The 23,811-nt window shown below is 47.6% G+C and overlaps 1 protein-coding gene across 10 annotated transcripts in view; it reads right to left on the minus strand.

The window, feature by feature from the left end:
* The window catches only part of CRACDL (CRACD like), a 146,330-nt gene continuing 122,519 nt past the window's right edge, over nt 1–23,811 (minus strand). For 7 of the 10 annotated variants that reach the window (XM_074011052.1, XM_045368757.2, XM_045368759.2 and 4 more), the window contains 3 exons: nt 3,566–3,735; nt 2,307–2,451; nt 1–829 (listed from right to left, as the gene is read on the minus strand). In XM_074011052.1, coding sequence (XP_073867153.1) covers nt 687–829; nt 2,307–2,451; nt 3,566–3,735 — 458 coding nt within the window. In that variant the 3' untranslated portion in view covers nt 1–686. The remainder of the gene's footprint in view (nt 830–2,306; nt 2,452–3,565; nt 3,736–23,811) is intronic. The other 3 variants (XM_074011053.1, XM_074011051.1, XM_045368756.2) reach the window with 1 other exon arrangement.

Below are 23,811 nucleotides of genomic sequence, written 5' to 3' on the forward strand. Positions count from 1 at the left end.
CATGTTTGAAACCTTTTATTAAACAGGCAATGCATTGTGCAGTGGTTAAAGACACAGATGCCTAGTGGAAAAGTTTAAAAATTATTTTGGGAAACAGTCTATGAATTGATGAACCCTGCCATGTTCCTTCATCTCCTTCTCAGAGTGGCTGCCTTTAGGAAAACAGATTGTTTTATAGCTGCTCTTGGAAACGGCATCTCTGTTTTGCCATGAATGTCATGCCTCGTAGTAAACATGAGAGAAGACAGGATCCACAGGCAAGACAGCGACCAGAGACATGGGCTGATCTCAGCTGGAAGCACAGATGTCCCTTCGCCTAGAAGGGCTTCTCTTCTGGCCTTTGCTGGGTGTCCTACTTACGCGTCCAACTTCATTTCTGTTTTCTTTCTTGTCTGAGGCTTCTTCATCAAGGGAATTCTAAAAGACACACGCGTACCTTTGGGCACAGGAACTGGTTCCTGGATCTTTCAGTGTTGTTCTTGTTTCTGGGCCCTCTGGCCCAGGAGTATGGCTGTGTGTTGATCCTCTTTGTTTTGCCTGGTTCCTTCCTCTTCCCCAAGTTCGTCATAACTTGATGATAAAATCAATCTTTAAGTTTCACGGTCTGTTTGCCACAATATACTGGCAGTTTTTTAACTAAGTGGCTTGTCAGGGTAGTGGACATGCTTTATCAGCACACTGCCCACCTATTTTATAATCTGGGGCATGTCACTCCAGGCTTGAGATTTCTTTCTGGCAAGTTCCATCCAGGATGGCTGATCTGTACTGGCATAACTGGCTCTCTTCAGCTGATGCAATTCCTTCTCCATCATCACTGCAGACTGAGCTGCTTGGAAGGGAGACAAAACAAACAGAAACATGAGCAGCGACTTCGGATTTTCCCTTAAGCCTCTTGCGTTTCTTGAAATAGACATCGAGGTCTTAACTGTGTTCTCGAACAGAAAATTCAATAATATGTGAACATGCAAGGAAGATTTGGGCCTAGAATATGTCATTTATGTGATAAAAAGACTTACGAACAAGTTCAAACAATTCTGGCAATGCAATGAGGTGAGAGAGACTTTGGAAATAAAATGGCAGGAGCTCTACAGATGGGCTGCACAACAGTGTCCCTCTACTTAACACTACTGAACTGTTCACTTAAAAATGGCTAAGATGGTAAATTCTGTTATGTGCCTTTACCACAATTAAAAAACTATAAAAATTTCCATATATATGCATTTTCGTATATATATATGTATATTTGTGTGTATATATGTATGTGTGTATACATATGTATTTTTTGAGACAGAAGTCTTGCTGTGTTACCCAGGCTGGAGTGCAGTGGTGCAATCTCGGTTCACTGCAATCTCTGCCTCCCGGGTTCAAGCAATTCTCCTGCCTCAGTTTCCCAAGTAGCTGGGATTACAGACATGCACCACCATGCCTGTCTAATTTTTTTATTTTTAGTAGAGATGGGGTTTTGCATGTTGGTCAGGCTGGTCTTGAACTCCTGACCTCAGGTGATCCGCCCGACTCGGCCTCCCAAAGTGCTGGGATTATAGGTGTAAGCCAAGGCGTCTGGCCTAAAAATTTTTACATATTGATACATGCAACAACAAAGGCATATCTTGAAGATGCTATGTTCAGTGAAAGATGCCAGATAAAAAAGGGCACATACGTTAGGATTCCATTCATTAGAAATGTCCAAAAAAGGCAAATCCATAGAGAGAGAGTAGATTAGTGGTTGCCTAGAGCTAGGAGTGGGAGTGGGACGTGACTGTAAATGGGCATGAGGTTTCTCTTTAGTGTGAGGGAAATATTGTAAAATTAGATTGTCATCATAGCTGTGCGACTCTGTAAATACATACCTGCTCACTGTCAATATACAGTCATCCCCTGGTGTATGCCGGGGGTTGGTTCTAGGACCTCTCCCACCTGCATACACCAAAATCTATGAATACTCAAGTTCTGCAGTCAGCCCCGTGGAACCCGCATATGCAAAAAGATGGCCCTCTGTTTTCTCAGGTTTCACATCCTAAGGATACAGGTAATTTTCCATCTGGGTTTGGCTGGAAAACAGTCAGCATTTCAGTAGACCTGTACAGTTCAAACTTGTGTGTTCAAGGGTCAACCTTATACTTAATGAACTGTACACTTAAAATGGATGAGTTTTATGACACGTAAATTATATCTCTGTAAGAGCTGAGTAGAAAACTCAAGGTGGCAAGTAATTCGCAAAAACCAAACCAAACCAAAACCCGAACTGCAGGAACGACCCAGGAAAATGATTTCAAAGTATGTGGTCATGTTTGCAGATTTCATACCCAAGTTCTGATGGGACAAAGAGATTCCTCTTTGCAGCCCCTCCTTGAGGTTGAGCTTTGCCCCCTGCTTCCGGTCCACAGCGGGCTTCACAGGGGTTATCAGGAAAGACTTGCTGCGGACAAAGTCAACTTGCTTCACAGGCTCCTGTTGGGACACAAGACACACGCTGCCAAGTCACCAGTGATTCAGACAGGGGCAAACACACCCAAAGTGAAGGAGCTGCAAGGCTGCCCGTCCAAGATGCTTGCACTGCTGGCACTTTCTTGGGAGGGCACCCTAGTGTCAGCTCACTAACACCAAGTGGTCAGATGCTGGTGCTCAGACTGGCATGCGGCCTTATCCTGGCACACGCATGCATCACGGCTTCCTTCCTGTCCCCACACCTGGCTTCAGGGCCAGATGGCAGATGGCAGGGATCCCATTTGGCAGTGAAGATGATTTGTTTAGAATCGATTTGTGATTTTTATGACAGTTGGTATAGTTACAGATGTCCCAAACCGGTTACTACTTGTTTTCTAAATGCCCCACGCCTGCATGAGGGTCCTCGAGTCTGGGTATAGTGGAGGTTCTAGTTAAAACGAGGGGAAGCAGGTCCTACTGCAGGCTCAGGCTCTCTTCCCCACATGGCTGAAACGCACAGATTTATCATGGTGCTATTGGGGGATACAAAAATTGCGAGTCTCGGCCTGATTCTAGGCATAGTTGTTTGGGCTGGTGAAAGCTGCCTTCCGTTCAGAGTACAAAATGAAACCACAGGTTCCAGCCCTGCAGCCGCAGGTGAGGAATGAGGAGCTCCAGCATGTGGCCAGTGGAGCAGCAAAGAGCAGGGCTCACTCCTCACAGCATGATGAGCTGGGATGGAGCTGTTGACATCATTGCTGTGTGTCTAACTCAGAAGTTATTTTAACCTCCTTCCATTTTTCTAGATGCTGAGCTGCTGCGTTGCCAAGGAGGCAGGGAGTAGAGAGCTGTCTGCACCGCCGAAGTGACTCACGTGCTTCTCTGCATCCCAACAGCTCAGCATGTGCAAAGGCAGGCAGAATGCTCCACCATGGGGGTTAGTATTTGGCAAGTCATTTATTTTGCTTCATTGGCCCTCGACCACACATCCACAAGCATCACAGGTGACGGTCCCTGTGACGCCCATGCAGGACGTGTGGTCCTTATGGGGTCCTCGCCCCAGCCCCAGCTGGCTGCTCCCTCCTGCACCCACAGAATGGAAAGCATCTGCTCTAAGCAACAGGGCTCTCTCGGGCACCTTGGCTTGCTTTCCTGGTTCAGACTTCAGGGTCCGTGTCCCAGGTTTGTCTTCCTGGTTGGGTGGCTGGTCCAAGGTCCCTCGCCGCTTCTGCCTAGTGACGGTGATCCAGGGTGGCACAGGCTGCCCATCAGCTCCAGGCCCTGTTGCTGCAGGCGGCAGACTCTTTTCTGTTGGGTAAAGGCACAAGATTATAGAAACAGTCCAGTTCCCTCTTTGGTTTCACGCTTTGTGTCTCCCGCACAGAGAACACTACTGCTTTGGTTCGGGGTTGCAGGGGGTCTGGGCGAGCATTACTTTCTTTAGGGGACTTTGTTTTCTTATTAAAGATGCATCAGAGAGATTATGCTCCTCTAGTCTGAGTCATAAAAAATTAAATGCAACTGCTTCTATAGGGTCTGCGTGTACTTAAGCCAACTTCCTCTTGGGAATCCCTTCTGGAAGGAGATAAAAAATAGTACACAAATAGATACAATTTCTTTAATATAATCCTGTCATTGTGGACATACTACCCGATTCCTGCTCAAATGTTGTAGACGCACTATTAACCTCTTGTCTTCTAACAACTGTGAGCATAACCTTCCCTTTGTGGAGAGAGTGACACCAAAGACTGGTCACAGTTGCTTTCCTTAATGTCCTAGAGAGAAAAGAAATAGTGCCTTTGAAACCATATGTTGGCCAGGTGCGGTGGCTCACACCTGTAATCCCAACACTCTGGGAGGCCAAGGCGGGCGGATCACCTGAGGTCAGGAGTTCCAGACCAACTTGGTCAACATGGCAGAACCCCATCTCTACTAAAAATACAAAAATCAGCCGGGCGTGGTGGCGGGTGCCTGTAGTCCCACCTACTTGGGAGACTGTGGCAGGACAATCGCTTGAACTTGGGAGGTGGAGGCTGCAGTGAGCCAAGATCACGCCACTGCACTCCAGCCTGGACAAGAGTGAGACTTTGTCTCAAATATAAAAATAAAACTAAAAAAGACACCATATGTTTTGTTGACTCTCCTTCCGTATTAACTGTGCTTATCTTTGGGTGGTGAAACTGTGGGTCATTCCCCTCCTCTTACATTTCAACTCTTCTGTATTTTCATATTTTCTACAATAAGAATTTATTACCTTCATCAATAGAAAAAGGAAATCTGTGGATTAAATAAGTGGCTTTTCTTTTTTTTTTCTTTTTTTTTTTTTGAGACAGGGTCTCATTCTGACACTCAGGCTGAAGTAGAGTGGTGCGATCAAGGCTCACTGCAACCTCCACCTACTAGGCTCCAGTGATCCTCCCACCTTGGCCTCCTCAGCAGCTGGGACTACAGTCATGCACCATCACGCCCAGTGAATTTTTTGTAGAGATGGGGTCTCACCATGTTGCCCAGGCTGGTCTCGAATTCCTGAGCTCAAACAATTCGCCTGCCTCAGGTTCCCAAAGTGCTGGAATTACAGGCTTGAACCGCCTCCCCTGGCCAATAAGTGGCTTCCTACAGGTACATCAAAAGCATAGAACCCAAGGTTCCCTGTGAGCCTGCTTCTGGATGTTTGCCTGCCACAGGATAAAACAAAGGCTGAAACTGATCTCCAACCACCTGGCACCTCTCCTCGGTTCCCTTCTACAGTGCGCCTGAGTCAGCCGGGTGACAACAGCACCGTTTCACAGCAACACATGCAGATGTCCGGGAGGAGTTAACATCACTGTTCTCTGTGGCCTGATGTATTCCACCCCTTGCTCTGGTGTGCAGAGGATATTACTCACTTTGTCTTTGTTTCTACTTCCAGTTCAGGCTGGAATTCTTTTCCCTTAGTGCCCTAGTCAAAAAGGAGGTACAAGGACGGGTGGCCACTGCTTTGCAAGCTACAGTCTCCTGCTGGGAGCGAGAAGAGCCTTCAGCCTCACACACCCAGGATCTCCCCTGGTCCTGGCAGCCAGGGACGGCTCCCACTCCTTTTTCTGGCTGCTCCCTGGGGCCTCCACCGGACTGGCCCCCTGGGAATCCTGCTCCATCTCTTGGACTCATCCTACCCCTTTCCTGACTCTTCAGTCTCTCCCTCTGCAGCTTTGCAGAATGCTTTGGGCTTCCATAGCTTGAAGTCTCCACGGAGCCTCACTGTCCCCTGAAGGCCCAGTTCTCCCTTCTCCTCTACCCTTAGCTCAAATGGCCTCTGCCTATGTCTCGTCAGCCACTTCCTGCACCAGCCACGAGCTGACACCACTGTTTGCATCCTCCCAACCAACCAACCCCAAATCCCAAGGTCAAACCTGGTCCTCAACCTGCTTCACCCCTGCAGCTCTGACGTGGGTGCACATCTGTACATCCTCTCTGGGGGAGCCTGTCCCCGTGAGGCATCCCTCCAGCCTCTGAGGCCCTACTCCAGGTCTTTGTCTGAGTTTTTTTCCTAATCTGGAACTCCTGCTTGCTCCTGACCCTCAGCCGTCATCGCTTCCTCCCAGCATTCTCTCTTCTACTCCTGATCCAACAGGCAGAACTGCTGAAATTACTAATACTTCCTAGTGTACAATCCAGTCCTACTTTCTATTCCCAGCCAGAGTCCAGCATCTCTATTCTCCTGTTTCACCTTTCTTTCTTCTTTCCATTCATTCAGTGTTTGCTACGGGCAAGGACTGCTTTATATTTGAGGTGGGAAAATAAACAACACATTGTTCCTTCAAAAAGCTCAAAGTCTAGTTGGGGAGACAAGATGCAAACAAGTAACTGTGGTAGAAACTGGAAAATGCTAAAATTTACAAAGGGCTATGCGGACACAGGGCCTACCACTGGTGAGTGGGAGTAGGGGTGCTTCTGGGTTGGGATCTGGAGAATAATCTTCCAGGCTGGGGATGGGGGCAGGTGGAGGAGTTGTGTAAACCAGTCCCAAGGAAGGGTCTTTTCTGTCTTTTTTTTTTTTTTCTGTCCATCATGGGGGAGCTGTGGGAGTTTTAAACCATGGGCTCACTCTGGAGGTTGTGTGGAGAATCAGTCTGACTGTGGAGGGACGAGAGGCTGGGGAGCTAGGAGGGAGGCTGTGGCCACAGCTCAAGAGAGTTGACAAGGGCTTGGATATCCTGTTCTAGAATCCTCCCTGCTGGTTCACCAGGGCCCCCAGACGCTACCTCCTCCATCAAGTCTGTTCTGGTCAGTCTCTCTCCTAAGTCCTCTGTAACCTCTTGAGAAACTTGCCTCACTGTGTTTGGTACTAGACATATTTGCTAGCTGAGCATCTACCCCACTGAAGTATACCTTTGGTCATAAGCATTTCTTACTACCGAACAAACACACGCCATAGACTATGTGCAGATACAGTTCTAAACGCTGAGCTTGGCAAGAGGTAAATTTTCTTTTCCTTACATCAAGAGCATGCTGGCAGAATTCCATCCCGGCCACAGAAAGGTCACCTGCTGCTGCCTGTCTGTGGGGTAGGAATGTTTCCAGCTGTACTGTGTGTGTGTTTACGCGTGTGTCTGTGTTCACGTGCAGACCCACAGGAGTGGGCTGGTGCCCTGGCTGGGCCAGGCTGTGCTGCTGTGGGGTAAGGCAACCTGCAATAGCAGCATCACCAAGCAGTGGGCCAGTTTATGACCACACCACCAGTTCTCTTTTTGGTTCCTGCCTCTTTCTCTGCAACTGCTGGTCTTTCCTTTTATTCTGTATTCTCTTCTTTCTCACCTTTTTCCTTGTCAGGAATGCAAGACCCTTGTAATCTCCAGACTTTGTTACAGGGACTGTCCAGGGCCACCCTCATAGGCAGAGGAGTGCAGGAATGGCAAATGGGGGTCTAGACACCAGGAAAAAGGGAGAAAACCCACTCCAGCTCCCTAATGTAGTTCACAGATGCCTGAGATTCCACCTGGAGCCTCTCAGCAGGTAAGCTGAGAAAGGGGTGATGGGCTGAGCATCACCTTCCACAGTGCTGAGACTCAGAGACGCTGCGCCTTTGTCCCCAGTGAGCACAGGCAGAGCAGCTGTGTGATGAGCCACCCTGCTCTGTGGGAGGGGCCTAGGAGGCCTCTCCGAACCGTATGCTCACCTCCTGTGCTTGGCACCCACACTGGCAGTGCAGGAGCTCTGGGATCTGCCCCATACTCCACCTGGGGAGGGCAGGAGAAGGGGCTGAAGCCCCGGCAATGTGCGGGGTAAAGGCAGGCTTCAGAGGCCAAAGACCTTACAACGTGACTGCTCAAGCATGAACATTCAGGGTCGAGGCTGCACCATAAAATAGCTTCTGAGATTAAACATGTTCAAAATGTCATTAATCCCGGGATAATGCAGACGTGGCCTCAGCTCAGATAAATCAGTTGAAAACACTCCTTTGTTTACCACTTCCTGCCTCCATACACAGACAACGTTAATCTCCCGGGGATTTGGCTAAAGACTCTGACATCTCGATTTCTCCTCTCCAACTGGCAATGAGTTTAAGCTGTCAAGTGTGCCTGGGTTTGCAGCAAACAGCCCAGGAGCATTTCTCACAGGCCAGGGACCAGCAATTCCGGGTCTGTGTCTGTGTGAGCGCCTTTGCGGATTGTGGAAGAGCCAGATTCCCCGTGCAGTGCAGCTGCCCTGGGAGGAAGGGTAGCAAGTTTGGTTTGCTGCAGGGCAGATGCAGCAGGACTCCTCTGAAGGCATGGTGCAGAGGGTGCAGGAAGCCGGGACGGCAACAGAGCTCCTCCCGTTTAACTCATAGGAAACCAACTTTGGATCAGAGAAAATAGTATGATGTCATTTAAGGATAGGATTCCTTCAAAGGAGCAGGTGGTAAGCTTGTTCCTCTCCAGATTCCTCCTCCTCCTTAACATGCCCCCTGCAGTCCAGGATCGATTCTGAAAAGGACGTTGCTCCAGCACTAACTTCTGAGGGCCCCTGTTCTTGGGGTTGGGCTCAACGGGCTATGCTAATGAAGGTTTCCTCCCTGGGGCCAGGGCAACGGAGCTGCTAACGATGTGACCCTGGGGCCCGCAGAGCTAGTTTAGGGCCTCAGGCTAGTGCTCTTGGGCAAATTCCAGGACCTCCCTGAGACTCATTTCGGTGTAATATGAAGAAACAGAAGTCTCTACACCTCCCAGTCAGACTGTAAAGATTCCATGAGATAACCCACTGTCTACACCTCCTGCTGCGGTTATGAAGATTTCTTGACATAACCCACTATCTATACTTGCCAGCGTGGTGTGAAGATTCTATGACATAATCTACGACCTAGGCCTCCCAGTGTGATTGTGAAGTGAAACAGCCACTGTCTATACCTCTCAGTGTGGTTGTGAAGGTCAGGTGGAACATCCACTGTCTACACTTCCCAGCATGGCTGTGAAGATTGTGTGAGAATCCAGGGAAAGCCGTTAGTGCGGTACCCGGTGTTAGCTGCTGCTGCCACAATGGCTGCTGTTGTTATGTGGTTGTTGCTAGTGTTGTTATCACTGTTGCCGCTGGAGGAGGGGTGGAGAATTTTGGTCAACCCTTACCCCGGAGCTGATGCAGACCAGTGAGCCATTCTGCCATGACAGTGAGCCCTCGTGGCTCTTGTGATAAGAAAAGCACGGCAAGCACTGGGTTGCACCCCAGCCTCTTGCAGGGCCAGGCAGCCAGGCTGACTCTTGGCTCCCTGAGAACATCGTCCACGGGTTCTAGCAGACCGTCTTAATGCTGTGTGCGTGCCAGTCTGCCTGCAAGCCCTGCAAGGGCAGGTGCCTCATCCTGGTCACGTCTGCCACAGCATGTGAGAGCCAGTGGGTCTGATCAGGGCTGCCCTGTTGGTGCTGCATCGTGGGGGAGCCTGGCCCAAGCCACACCAGTGTGCACCGTAGTCCCGCTATCCACAGCAGCACTCTCTCCTCCATGCACACGCTGTGTGTTAGGTGAGCCTGGCCATCCCGGATGCAGGACACACTGCCCGAGGTGAGACCCCACTTTTCATCTGCATTCTCAGGAATCACTCTTAAAATACCCCCTCACACAGAACTCTAAATACCCTGTACGAGAGAACCACAAAGTTTTCAGACCCACATTTGGCATTATTACTGAGCTATTTGTATTCGGGAAGATTTAAAATGAACCGTTTCAAAAATCCTCAATGTTACACCATTTCTAGAGATGTTCAACGACACCTACGTGGGACAGGTTCGTTTTATCACTTCACTTTGACTTTCTGATTGGTGATGGTTAGTTCTTTTAGTGCCTATTAAAATTCAGCCTTAAGGTACTGTTTTTTTCCTTCAGAAAAACTTCTGTAATGACCAGTTGAGGGGCCAGGGTGGGACCCCCGTGGTGGACCACACCCCGTATGACACTAGGGACGCAGCTGTTAAGTCTGGAAGCTGAGGGCTGTCAAAGGACACAGTCTCCCCAGAGGCAGCGAGCTGTAGTACAGTGTAAATTCCCGGGTTCCTTGCCTTTTGACCAACGATATAAAGCAGAGGCTCTGCCTTAAGGTAAGGCAGCAGGATTTCCAGGCCTCTAAAAAATTTGGTATATGGTATCCTTTCTGAAGCACCAATTTTTTCAGCCTCCCGAGTAGCTGGGACTACGGGTGCGAACCACATGCCTGGCTAATTTTTTTTTTTTTTTTTTTTGAGATGGAATCGCTCTCTGTCACCCAGGCTGGAGTGCAGTGGTGCAATCTCGGCTCACTGCAAGCTCCACCTCCCGGGTTCAAGCTATTCCCTTGCCTCAGTGTCCTGAGTAGCTGGGACTATAGGCGCCCGCCACCTCGCCCGGCTAATTTTTTGTACGTTTTAGGAGAGACAAGGTTTCACCGTGTTAGCCAGGATGGTCTGGATCTCCTGACCTCGTGATCCACCTGCCTTGGCCTCCCAAAGTGCTGGGATTACAGGCATGAGCCACTGCGCCCAGCCATGCCTGGCTAATTTTTTAAAAATTAATTATTGTAGAGATGGGGTCTCGCTGTGTCACCCAGGCTGGTCTCAAATAATCTTCTCACCTCTGCCTCCCAAAGTGCTGGGGTTATGGGTGTGAGCCACTGCGCCTGGCCTGATGCAGCAATTTCTAAGAAACTTTTTCTTTTCATACCATTTCTTTCTTGTTCATAGAAGTACACGAGCATATTGTACAGATTTAGAAAGTAGATAAAAGTATAAAGGAGAAAAAAGCTTCCCATAAATCAACCACCCAAGGGAGCTGTGTGAACACTTCATACTCTGGCATACGCTACTTCCAATTTTCTCCGTTATGCTGCCATCCTAAAAATGCACATCAACAGCTCATTCCCAGGTCTTCACAACGTTCTCTGTAGAAGAGAGGCCTGAGTTTGCTCAGACTTCGGATCTAAAGTGGATGCATCATCGCCGTTTCTCACAGCCAGCTGAAGCTAGCACAGTCACTGTGCCTCGGTGCTTCGACAGATAGAGCCGCGGTCCTCTGTTCTGCCTGCCTTCCAGGTCCACTGCCACGGCCGTGGCTGACCTGGTGGAAATGGGACCCGACTACAGACACTAAGAGGACTTCTGGGGCAGAGGTGGGCCCGGGCCCTGGGGACACATGGGGCCACAACACCGCTGCAGGGTTTCTCAGGCTTCCTAGATAAACAACTTGAGGGGTTTTGTTTTTTAAAAGCCATTTATTGATTCTTTTGTCAGTCTTGACTCACAGGCTGCTCCTGATCAATACATGCTGGCAAAGTCTACAGTCGCTCGTCATCACATCTGTCCCAGAGCTAGGCTGTGTGATCCCACTGTGGAACTCGGGGTGGTAATGCTCACCCAAGGCTTCTTCTCAAGACCGTGCTGAGCATTTTGAGACTGAGCAAGAGCTTTTCACAGGGCAGGCCTCCACTGTCAATGACAGGAGACGGGGCTGTGTCCCAGTTCCACCTCAACTTAAGCTTGCCGCCATTCCTTCCTCTCCTCATTCAACAAATCGAGTCAATCATCGCTGTGCGCTGACTCCGTATTTGAGAATTCGCCTACTCGCTAAAATACATTTGTAATCCCCAAATCAATACACATGGTGTTGGCAGCAAAAAATTTGAGTTTCCCAAGGTGCAAGTTCCCAGCTGAGGTCAGGCAGTGACACGTTGCCTTACTGTTTTAGCTCTTACGCCGTATACAGTATTTTTTTTTGTAGTCTACTCAGGGCCACATTTTTGGGCACTAGGTTTTCTTGTGATTCTGCTGGTTAGGCCCCCAAGTGGAGGGCTCATGCGTTCCTAAGCCCAAGGAGGCTGTGATGTGCCTGACGGAGACAATGTGTGTGTCAGATAAGCTTCATTCAGGCATGAATTACAGTGCTGTTGGCGGTGTGTTCAGTGTCAATGCATCAAAAATATATATTAAATAAAGCATCTTTAAACAGAATTACACATAAAACAAGGTTATGTGTCGATCTATTGATGCTGTGGCAGGAGGCACACAGGAAGCTAACCTTGCATTTCCTCCAGGAGCAGTGGCTCAGTATTTGCTAAGTTAGCTTGCGGTAACTTTTCAGAACATAACTTCCTTAGACAATGAGAACGGACTGGACCTGGTGAGTGCCCACCAGGTACCAGGCCCTGGGGAAGGTGCTAAGTCTAGACAGGAAGGATTTTTTGAATCGTTCTCTCCAGTGCATGGAGACAGGCTCTCCTGCAAGAGCCATCAGGACCAGAGGGATCCACTGACAGCCACCACGGTCCACAATCAGGAATGAGTTCCAGAGCCTGCTGAAAGCAGACACGGTAGGGCCTCTGGGGGTGCTGGTCTCATTCTGTTTCTTGGTCTGGGGTGTTCACTGGAAATGCACTGAGCTACACACATAGGATCTGTGCACTTCTCTGTATGCATATTATTCTTCAATTAGAAGTAAAAGCACACATATAACAAAAAACACCCTAAGATAGGAGTCACTAGGTGCTTGAGAGTGACCAGGAAGAAGAGCCTAGCTCCCTGTGCAAGTACAGAGTGAGGCAAGTTTGCACACAGCGCTCTTTCCACACTGCGATTAAGCAAACTGCCCCGGATGCCCTCACCAGCGGACCCTTTCCACCGCTTCACTACCCCACAGCCTCAAGGGCACCGTCCCTAGGGCCTCACCCGCTTTGCCTTTTGTAAGCACTGCCTCCCCTCATCCACACAATCTCCCTCTTCCCTCCACCCTCCAGAGCCTCCCCCCCTCCTGCTCCACCTCCTCTCCTAGGTGGAAATGCACCACTCGGCCAGTGCAGAGGCTCTGACTCCACACAGACTCACTTTACAGCCTAGGGGCAAACAGAAGGACACTGTTTCTGGGAGCTTCTTTCCCAGCCACCCGCATGGGGCTGCCAGGGCCAAACTGCCCTCATCCCTTACGTGACTCCCAGGTCAGGAGGCACTGCCAAGGGCTCCTCAGCCGGCTCTCCTGCTTTCCCAGGCCAGGCTTTCTATGGTTTGAATTTCCCAGCTGATGCTCAGAAACCCGCCTTCTCCTGGCCTACATATCTCTTTTCACACAAGCTTCAACTCCACATGGCAGAAAGACAAAAGCCACGGCTGCTTTAATAGCCCTAGTAGCACGCTTCTATCCTAAGAGGCGAGGCGGTGAGGGCCCGGAGGCACCGTCCTCCCGGTGAAACGGCTGAGGGAGTCAGAGAGTCTCCCGGTGGCAGCACGTATTTCCGAGGGCCTCACCCGGTAGCGTGTTCATCACGGGGTGGGGGTGAGTATCGGTCCTCGTCCCAGGGCAGGAGCTTGCTCAGGTCCCCACCGTAGAAACCAACGTGAGTTCTTCCCAAACGGGGCCCCGGGATCTGCTTTGGTTGTTGTCAGAGCCCCAACTACATCTGCTTTGGGGATCTGCTGCTCACAGGTAACATGTGTGAGAAGGCATTCATAAAGAAAAACAATCGTGAGTCACATCTGTGTGTGCGTGTGTGCAGTGAGGCCAGGAATCCGGCCAGCCATGTGTATTGGGGACACCCCAAGGGACAGATGACTTACCAGGCTCTTTTCCTGACTTCTGGGACAGCTGCCCAGCACCTGGCATGTCGAGGCTGGCAGACATCCCAGGGTGGCCTGGTCTAACCTCCACGTCCCACAGTGGAGACCCGGGGGAGCCAGGGCCGGGCTCAAGGGCACAGAATTGTCAGTGGAGGAGCTGGACTGAAAGCACATTGCTAAACTGCCACTGTCTGCGCGGTTAAAGCCAGCCTCTCGGCAGGAGGCAATGACCAGTCCACCTCCACAGAGACAGCTGGTCTCCACTCCCAACCAGCTGATATAACTGGGACCTCACAAGGACATGGGAAGGGAAAGGCACAGTTATTTAGAAATGACTTTGAGCTAGAACACATGATTGAAAAAAAGGTGAAAAATTATTCGACTTACACTTTGAAATGTACACAAACGCCTCACCTTAGATTCCTTGTTTCCCCACCTCAGATCTCCAGGAACTGCTGGAATTCTTCAAGAACTGTCTAGGGTGGCCAACAGAAGAGTAACTAACCCATTCCAGGGACAGCCATTGTCCTTGGAGCTCAGATTTCCCTTTCTCTATTACATCTGGGCCCTCCTTCACCCACCACTAGCCAGGTAGGGAAATTTCTCCCGACCAAAGAAGTGTTCACAGCTAAGGTTTATTCCATCTTTGTCTTCAGAGCAGTGTCATATTCATAATGACCCTCACAGCCCTCCTTGCAATGTAAGGATATTTTCAATCCCCATTTTAGATATGGGACCACAGAGTCTTGTGGAATAAAGTGACTTGTCCAGGGTCACTTGGCCAATATGTAACAAAGCTGGGATTTGAACACAGACCTCTTGATCTCTAATCTTCCTTCACTACATCACATACCATCTCTTACTAAGAGGTATGACCTCATGACTGTCCTATAAAACCACTTCCTCCCCATTTTAACTTATTCACTGAGTGGCAAACAACAGTTACTCAGCCTTGGCCCTGCTGACATTTTGGGCTGGATAGGTCTTTGTTGTGGGGATTAGTCCTGTACACCATAGGATGCTCAGCATCTCTACCCGCCAGATGCTAGTATACCTCCCTTCCCCACCCTACCACAGTGGTGTCAATCAAATACGTCTCCGGGCACTGCCAATGTCTGCTGGGGCCCACACCTGCCCCAGCTGAGAACTGCAGTGCAGCACCACACTGGGGAACGCGGGCTGCAGTGAGCCTATGCGGGCTCTACCTCTCCTCCACAGTTTACTAGCTACATGCCTTCGTGCAAGTTCTTTAACCTAAGTTTCTTTTATTATTTGCTAAATAGGATTGTTGTTGAAAATTAACGCATAAAGCGTTTAACATAATACTCGGCACTTAGTAAGTGCTCACTGTATGTTAGCTATTGTTATTATTTGCCCATTTACTGAGAGGGTAAATCCGCTGTAGACCCCGACTTCGAGAAGCTGATAGAGGGAGACAGGCATACAGGCAGAAAGGTGAGGTATTACGGTGCCTCGACACCCAAGCCATTTTTGGGAAGAGCACAACCCTTACGGGGTCTCAGAAAGATGCTGTTTGCTAGTGACAGCCCTGAAACAGTGCTGCCCAGTAAAATCTTGTATAAAGATGGAAATGCCTTCTGCTGTCAACCAGTCATATGTGGCTCCTGGACTCTTGAAATGTGGCTGCTGTGACTGAGAAACTGCATTTTAATTTGGCTTACATTTACATTTAAACAGCCACATGCAGCTAGTGGCTCTGTGTTGGAGCGCGCAGACCCGGAGCCTCACCACTCCACGTGTGGTCCGTGGACCAGCAGTGCTGCCACCATTCCAGACGGACTGGGTGGGAAGCATCACTTTGAGCAGATTCACAAATACTCCTAAGTGTGAGAAGTGCTGCTGTCCTAGAGTCCAGGATCTCTACACTGGCCACACATTAGAACCACCTGGGCAGCCTTTAACACTCCCACTGTCTGGGATTCACCCTGGGCAGGTCCACCGAATCCATGGGGGTGGACCCCCAGGTAAGCGCCAGTCACAGCCAGCATTGCCAACCGCGGATCTTGATGCTGCTCTGAGCGTCCACCCAAAGAAACCCTGAAGAGAGAGCTCACAGTATGTGGTCCCCTTTCTGGCTAATACCAAGTGCCCCGCTGACCAGAGGGCCCAGTTCCTGAGAACGGGGCTGACATCTGCCCCCTGCCCCCAGGCTCTGGTAGATGTTTCTTTTAACCAGCCAGTGCCCCTGGTCCCCAGGACATCGACCCCCAGGGCTGCCCATGCTACGGGTCCACACTGTTGCCACCTCAGACCTCACCTCCTGCCACACCCTTGGCACTGCTCACAGGGGCCTCGGACACTTCCCACTTGTCATGAAGACACTGTCTTCTCTTCCTCAAACCTATTTCTCTCCTGAGCCCTGGGGTGAGTGCACAGAGGGTCTCAGCACCTCCCCCACCCGACATAAGGTTAATGGCTGCCGTGGAGAAAGCACTGAAGCCGTCCCTCTGAAATGGCACCAGTGCAGCTGCAGGCGATGGGTGACGCTGCTCATCGGCTCCTGGGAGGTGGGCTGCACCTGTGCAGGGACCAGAGCACTGTACCTGCAGGTTCTAGACAGAGAAAAGCACTGCCCAATCCTGGTCTCCACAGTCCCCCATCCCAGGTAGAGACTGTAAGACTTCCGGCACCTTCCCAGTCCTTCTCAGGTACCAGCAGTCACCATGGTCACTTTTGTTATTATCATTTTTTTTTTTGTTTTTGTTTTTGTCTTTGAGACGGAGTCTGGCTCTGTCGCCCAGGCTGGAGTGCAGTGGCGCCATCTCGGCTCACTGCAAGCTCCGCTTCCCGGGTTCACGCCATTCTCCTGCCTCAGCCTCCTGAGTAGCTGGGACTATAGGCGCCCGCCACTACGCCTGGCTAATTTTTTTTTTTTTGTATTTTAGTAGAGATGGGGTTAGCCAGGATGGTCTCGATCTCCTGACCTCGTGATCCGCCCATCTCGGCCTCCCACAGTGCTGGGATTACAGGCGGGAGCCCCCTTGCCCGGCCATAATCAGTTTTAATTCAGTAATTAAAAAGTGTAGCCTCTGGGCGAAGTCAGGTTTTGACTCCTGAATGCAGGGTGTCTGAGTTGGGGTTTGAGAGGGCTTTACCGAGGGCTGAGAGCTGGGGAAGGAGGCGAGTGGGGAGATGAGCAGGGCTCTCTGAAGCCTTACAAGGTTTTGTCCTGCCTGGGCCTGGCAGACACTTGAAACTGACACTGGGGGATTCCCAGCCACCACTAGGACTCTGGCTGTGACCGCTTCTCACTGTCCCCTTGTGCTCTTGGCTGGCTCCTCAGGTGAGGCTCTGGGAGCACAGGTGGGTCATGTGGTGGTCCTGTCTGCCCCATGCCCACAGGTGGCCTGAGTCCAGCAGTCCTCCATGTCTCCCAACTGCAGGGCACACCTGTCCAGCTTCTAAGAAGTCCCATGGAAGCCACCCTTGCAGACTGCATGAGGGAAGTTCCCTCTAGTTCCACCCGTGTTGCGCTGGTGGCTCACAGGACTGCAGCGTGCTCTCCACAGAAAGTGTTTTTGCAAATCTCCTTTATTCCTCCCCACTCTCTGTATGTTCTGAGGACGGGGGTGGTGAGTGGTTGGTGACTCCACCGATCCTGCACACGTGCTCTCTGGTATCTTACATCTCTGCATTGGTGCCTGAACCAAAACTGGGACAAGGAGAATCCCATTCTCACACAGCATTCTGTGCAGCTGAGATAAGAATAGTACATGTTTAGGAAAGTATGACTGTACTGTATGAAACTGTATCACGTTTTGCAGTTAAAATGCCTTTGCTGCCCTATATGCTGCTATTACAAATAACCTCATTATATAAAGAAGGAAATTAAGACTCAGAGTTTAGGAGACTCAACTTGCTCAGAATCCCACAGCCCGAGAGGTGCTCCTCAGAGTAAAACCCACAGATCCACACTCTTCAGTCTTACCACCCAGCTGCTGCCTTGCTCCCTCATCCCAGCACCTGGTCATGCAGACACAGCCTGGTCCAAGGACCACTCACTGCAGGCTGGGAAGCCCAGGGCACGGGTATGGGTGCTCAACCGAGGAAGAAAAACCCTGGAAGTTCTCAAGGGCTCAGGATCTAATTCAGGGGTCAGGTGAAGGACGCTCAATACGGGTAGGGGTGTGTACAGAGTGCCAGGGAGCTGGCATCAGGGGTGGGGCTGCAGGAGATGTTGGGGGGAGTGGAGTGGCAGACAAACTGAGAGAGGCAGAAATGTTTGTTTTGGCCAGAATCTAAAAAGCCTTAAATGCCTTCTCCAGGAGTTTGAATTTTATTCTAAACATAATGGGAAGGCGTTGAGAATTTTTAAAGAGGAAAGCTCCACGGTTCCACCGACGACCTGGGAAGAAAGGGGAAGAAGAGAGTTGGAGGGAGGAGGCACTCACTGCAGGTGTCAGGTTAAGGAAGAGGCTGGCATGGGGACATGGGAGGATAAAGACGCTGCACATTGCGATGACCAGAACTTGCTGACCAAGGCGAACATCATGACTGGCATTTTTCATCCATCAGATTGGAGGAAAAAAAACCACTGACGACATTTGGTGTTGATGAGGGAGTGGAGAAATAGTCTCTATTCTGCTGGAAGCAGTGTAAACCTGTACAACCTTTACGGAGGGTAATTTAAAGTTGTCTATTAAAAGTGCACATGATCTGAGAATCTGAAAATCCACTTTTAGGAATCGATCATAGAAAAACAACAGTGTGAATACATAGGGATTAAAATGAACAAGAATGATTACTGCGACACTGTCAGCAAGAGGGAAAAAAGCTCAAACAAGTGGAATGCCCCTTAGGAGGGGAACAGTGACATAAAATACAGAACACATAGAGCGTAGCCCTTAAACAGAAAGAGGTGAGGCAGTTCACGCTGATTAAAAAAAAAAAAAAAAAAAAAAGGTGCCCATGCTTTACTGTGGAGTGCAAACGCAGGCCAAGATGTACAGCATTTTTGTGATTAAAATAAAAGGATCCACATGCCTAGATCTGCAGGCCCATCTTGCTGTGGTTATGACTGCGGTGTTCAAGGGAAAGAGGATGAATCTGGCAGTGTGGTTCCCCCTGGGGAGTGGGATTAAAGAGGTTCAGAAAGGGGTGGGCAGGAGGCCACTACCCCTTTTTTTTGTATTTGAAAATTATTCTGGCCGGGCGTGGTGGCTCACACCTGTAATCCCAGCACTTTGGGAGGCTGAGGCGGGTGGATCACGAGGTCAGGAGATACAGACCATCCTGGCCAACATGGTGAAACCCTGTCTCTCCTAAAAATACAAAAAAAAAAAAAAGCCAGGCATGGCAGCGCGCGCCTGTAGTCCCAGCTACTCGGGAGGTTGAGGCAGGAGAATTGCTTGAACCCAGGAGGCAGAGGCTGCAGTGAGCCGAGATTGCGCCACTGCACTGCAGTCTGGTGATAGAGTAACAGACTCCGAGAAAGGAAAGGAAAAAGGAAAGGAAAAAGGAAAGGAAAGGAAAGGAAGAAAGAAAGAAAAAATTATTCTTACATTTATATAATAGTAAAATGCACCCTTTCGTTGTACAGTTCCATGGGTTTTAACACGTTTAGCTTCTTATAACAATCATCACAAACAGGATACAGAATATCAACACCCTGAAGAATTCCTTCTTCCTTCCCCTATGTAACCAGACTCTCCTTCTACTCCCAACCCCTGGCAACTACTGACGTATTTGTTCTCTGTCCATATATTTTTGCCTCTTCCAAATGTCACAGATGGAATAATTCAGTTTGCAATTTTGAAAGACTGGCTTTATTCACTGAGCATGTACAATTAAGGCTACTGTGCATATTGGGGGTTCATTCCTTTTGATGGCTAAGTAGTTTTTCATCATATGGATGTACCACAGTTTGTTTACCCATTCACCAGCTGAAGTACATGTGGGTTATTTCCCATTTTGGGTGATTATGTCATTTATATTTTTATTTTTGAGACCGTGTTGCTCTGTCACCCAGGCTGGAGTGCAAGTGGCACAATCTCTGCTCACTGCAACCTCCACCTCCTGGATTCAAGCGATTCTCCTGCCTCAGCATCCCAAGTTGCTGGGACCACAGGTGTGCACCACCACGCCCAGTTAATTTTTTATTTTTAGTATACATGGGTTTCACCATGTTGGCCATGCTGGTCTCGAACTCCTGGACTCAAGTCATCCACCTACCTCGGCCTCCCAAGGTGCTGGGATTACAGGTGTGAGCCACTGCACCTGGCTAGTTTTTGGTGATTATGAATAATGCTGTTGTAGACATTAATGTATGACTTTTGTGGGAATGTACATTTCCATTTATCTAGGATAAATACCTAAAGTGGAATTGCTGGGTCGTAAGTGTATTTTTAATTTTATAAGAAATTGCCAAACTGTTTTCCAAAGTGACTGTGCCATTTTGCATTCCCATCAGCTATAGAAATGACACTCTAATGAGAGTTGCATTTTCTCTACATCCTCATCAGCACAATGGTATTATCAATATTTTTTGTTTTGGTCATTTTAATAGTTATGTAATCGCATCTCATTATGGTTTTGTGTTTCCCTAATGGCTAACAATGGTAAGCATATCTTCAGGTGCTTATTTGCCATCTGCACACTTTCTCTGGTGAAATGTCTGTTCATGTCTTTTGCCCATTTTCTAATTTGTTTGCTTTTTTTTTTTTTTTTTTTTTTAAACCATTGACTTTAGAGAAGACTTTATATATTCTAAATACTGGTCCTTTATTGGATATGCAATTTGCCTATCTTTTCTTGCAGTTTGTAGTTTGTCTTGTCAGGCTCTTAACTAGGTCTTTGGCAAAGCAAAAGTTACTAATTTTAATAATGTCCAATTCATCAAATTTTCCACTTTGGATGCTTTGATGACAAGTCTAAGATGTCTTTGCCTAGCCCTATACTGCAAATACTGTCTCACATTTTTTCTAAAAGTTTTATAGTTTTCATTTTACATTTAAGTCCATGACCTCTTTTGAGTTAATTTTGTATATGATGTGAGACTTAGGTCAAGGTTCATACTCTTGCCTATGAATGTTCCTATGCTTCAGGATCATTTCGTTGTGATGTACAATTTGATAATATTTTGTTAAGAATTTTGCATCTAGGCAGGCACAGTGGCTCATGCCTGTAATCCCAGTACTTTGGGAGGCTTAGGTGGGTGGATCACCTGAGGTCAGGAGTTTGAGACCAGCCTGACCAACATGGTGAAACCCTGTCTCCACTAAAAATACAAAAAATTGGCTAGGTGTGGTGGTGGGTGTCTGTAATCCCAGCTACTTGGGACGCTGAGGGAGGAGAATCACTTGAAGCCGGCAGATGGCCATTGCACTCCAGCCTGGGCAACAAGAGCAAGACTCTGTTTTTTTTTTTTTAAAAAAAGAATTTTGCATCTCAATTCAGAGATACTATAGTATATTAAATTGCACATCACAACCAAATGGTCCTGAAGCATAGGAACATTCATAGGCAAAAGTATGAACCTTGACCTAAGTCTCACATCATATACAAAATTAACTCAAAAGGACTTAAATGTAAAATAAAAACCATAAAACTTTTAGAAAAAAAAATGAGGAAATATAGTATCTCTGAATTTAGTATAGTATACAAAGAGTCTATGGTTTTCTGTATTGTCTTTAATTCCAGTATTACAATCATGCTGGCCTCATAAAATGGGTTGGGAAGTGTTCCCCCTTAGTTTTGCATGAGATTTTGTATAATTGGTGTTACTTCATCTTTAAATGCTTGGTAGAAATCACCAGCGAAACCCTGTGAAAATGGAGTTATCTGGAAGGTTTTTACCTACAGATTTGATCACTTTAACAGATATAGGACCATTCACGCTACTTTTTAAGCTTGATAGTTTGTATCTTTCAAGGAATTGGCCCTTTTCTTCTCATTTGTAAAATTTATGTGCGTAGAATTGTTCATAGTATTCCCTTATTATCATTTTAATGCCTGTGGGGTCAGTAGTGGCACTCCATAATGTTTGTAATTTGTGTCTTTTTTCCCTCCGCTTTTAAATCAACTTTATTGGCTATTTTGAAGAACCATCTTTTGGCTTCATTAATTTTTTTCTATTATTTTTATATTTTCATTTACGTTTGCTCTTATGTTTATTATTTCTTTCCTTCTTGCTTTAGGTTTAGTTTTTCTTTTTCTAGTTCCTTAAAGTGGAAGCTTAAACATTTTTGAAACATTTTTTTTTCTTGCTTTGAAACATTTTTTTTCTAATATAATTTACTGTTGAGTTTCCCTAAGTACCACTTCATCCGCATTCCACAAATTTTGATATGTTGTATTTTCATTTTAATTCAGTGTTCTAATTTCCCTTGAGACATCCTCTTTGACCCACGGATTATATAGTGGTGTAGGGTTTAATTTCAAATATTTGATGATCTTTTTCATATTTCTTTCCAGATATTTTTCAGATGTTATCAAATTCTTATTTAATTCATTAAGGGCACAGAACAAGCTTTGGATAATTTCAATTCTTTTAAATTTAATACAGGCTATTTAGTGACAATATGGTATATCTTCATGAATGTCCCATGTGCATTTGAAAAGAACATGTATTCTGCTGTGGCTGGTGGGCTGTTCTATAAATATCAATTAGGTCAAGTTGGCTGATGATGATGTTCAACCGACTTGACCTAATTGAAATATCTTTCCTGATTTTCTACCTGCTACTTTTCTTGACTACTGACAGAGGAGTGCTAAAGTCTCTACATCTTACTATGGATTTATCTATTTTTCCTTTCAGTACTACCAAGTTTTTGCTTCATGTATTTTGAAGCTCTGTTGTTAGGGACACACACATTTAGCACTATTATGCATTCTTGATTGACCAATATTGCTAAAATTATCATTACATAATGTTCCATTTTATTACTAATAATTGTCCTTTTTCTGAAGTCTTCTTTGTGTGATATTAATATATAGTCACTCCAGCTTTTCCAATTCTAAAATTTCTATCTTTATAGCTTCTACTTTTTTTTACAGAGAATTTCTATCTTTCCATTAATTCCAAGAGTACTCATTTTTACTTTTTAGAATGTGGCATAATAGTTGCTTTAAAGTCTTTGTCTAATAATTCCAACATTTGAATCCTCTCAGGGTTGGCATTTGTTGATTGCCTTTTTCCTTGAGAATTTTTTAGGCTTTCCTGGTTCTCTGTATGTTGGATAATTTTGGTTCATATCCTAGATATTTTGAATATTCTGCTGAGACTTGGTCCTGTTAAAATTCTCAAAAGGTTTTGCTGTGCTCATTCTAGTCAGTTTTATGCATGTGCAGCTCAGGGATGAGCCCAGAACTTCATACACAGATTTAAAGGATATCTAACTCAGATGTCTCCTTTCTGTAATCTCCACTCCTCAAGGTTCTATGGCTAGAAAGCCAAGGTTTAGCCTCTCTGCACCGTAGCACCTTCTTGTGACTGGGACCACCTCAGGACAGAGTGGCAAGGGAAAGGAGCCTGCAGGACCCCCAACCACCATACCTGTCGCTGCTGTCTGTGCTAACACGGGCGTATAGCTTCATTACTGGGTTTCTCTGGGCATAGTATCTAAAGAGTCAAAAGAGCTCTGACCCATAGGAGCTGCCGTGGGGAGAGGCAGGTGCTCACCTGGAGTGCTCTAGGCTGGTGCTTACTTGGAGCAGGGCTGGAAGGGCTAAAGGGCCGTTGCCCTGCAGAGGGTATTGCTATCATCTTCGGCAGGGGTGAGGGGTGGGCCACTTCACTGATGAGCCAAGATTAGGACTGAAAGAATCAAGAGTTGTGCCTCACTAGGGACATCACTGCCACTGCCACCAGGGCAAGCAGTTTTCAGCTTGTGGTTGGCATTTGCCTGGCATAGGGATGAGAGAACAGAAAGAACTCCATCCTGCAGGGATGCTGCCGCTAAGAGGGATTTGCTGCTTCGTTGCTGGTGTTCACTTGGAGTAGGGCCAAGGCTGTCCAACAAGCTCTGTCCCATAGGGGCTGGTGGTGGGGGTGTGCAGTGGGATCTAGGCTGGGAAAGTCTCAGGAACTCTGGCCTGCAGGAGTTGTTGATGCCACCAGTGACAGAGGTGCTCCTTCACTACTCACACTTGCTACAGAGTCATCGCTTGGGTCCTGATCTATCTCCTCAGGCTACCAGCTCCTCTTATCTACCTTTCAGAGTCCTCTGATACTCACTTTATGCATTCTGCATAGGGTTTGATGTTGTATCAGTGGGAGAGAGGGGGTGGTTTAAGTGTTTATTCCATCTTGGTCAGAACAGCAAGTCCCTTTTCATGTCATTTTTAAAGCCGTAGGATTACAAGGTGATTTTCCTATCATTTTTAGGCCTCTCAGGGTTGT

The sequence above is a fragment of the Macaca fascicularis genome, chromosome 13 (genome assembly GCF_037993035.2).
Source record: "Macaca fascicularis isolate 582-1 chromosome 13, T2T-MFA8v1.1".
Classification (NCBI taxonomy): domain Eukaryota; kingdom Metazoa; phylum Chordata; class Mammalia; order Primates; family Cercopithecidae; genus Macaca; species Macaca fascicularis.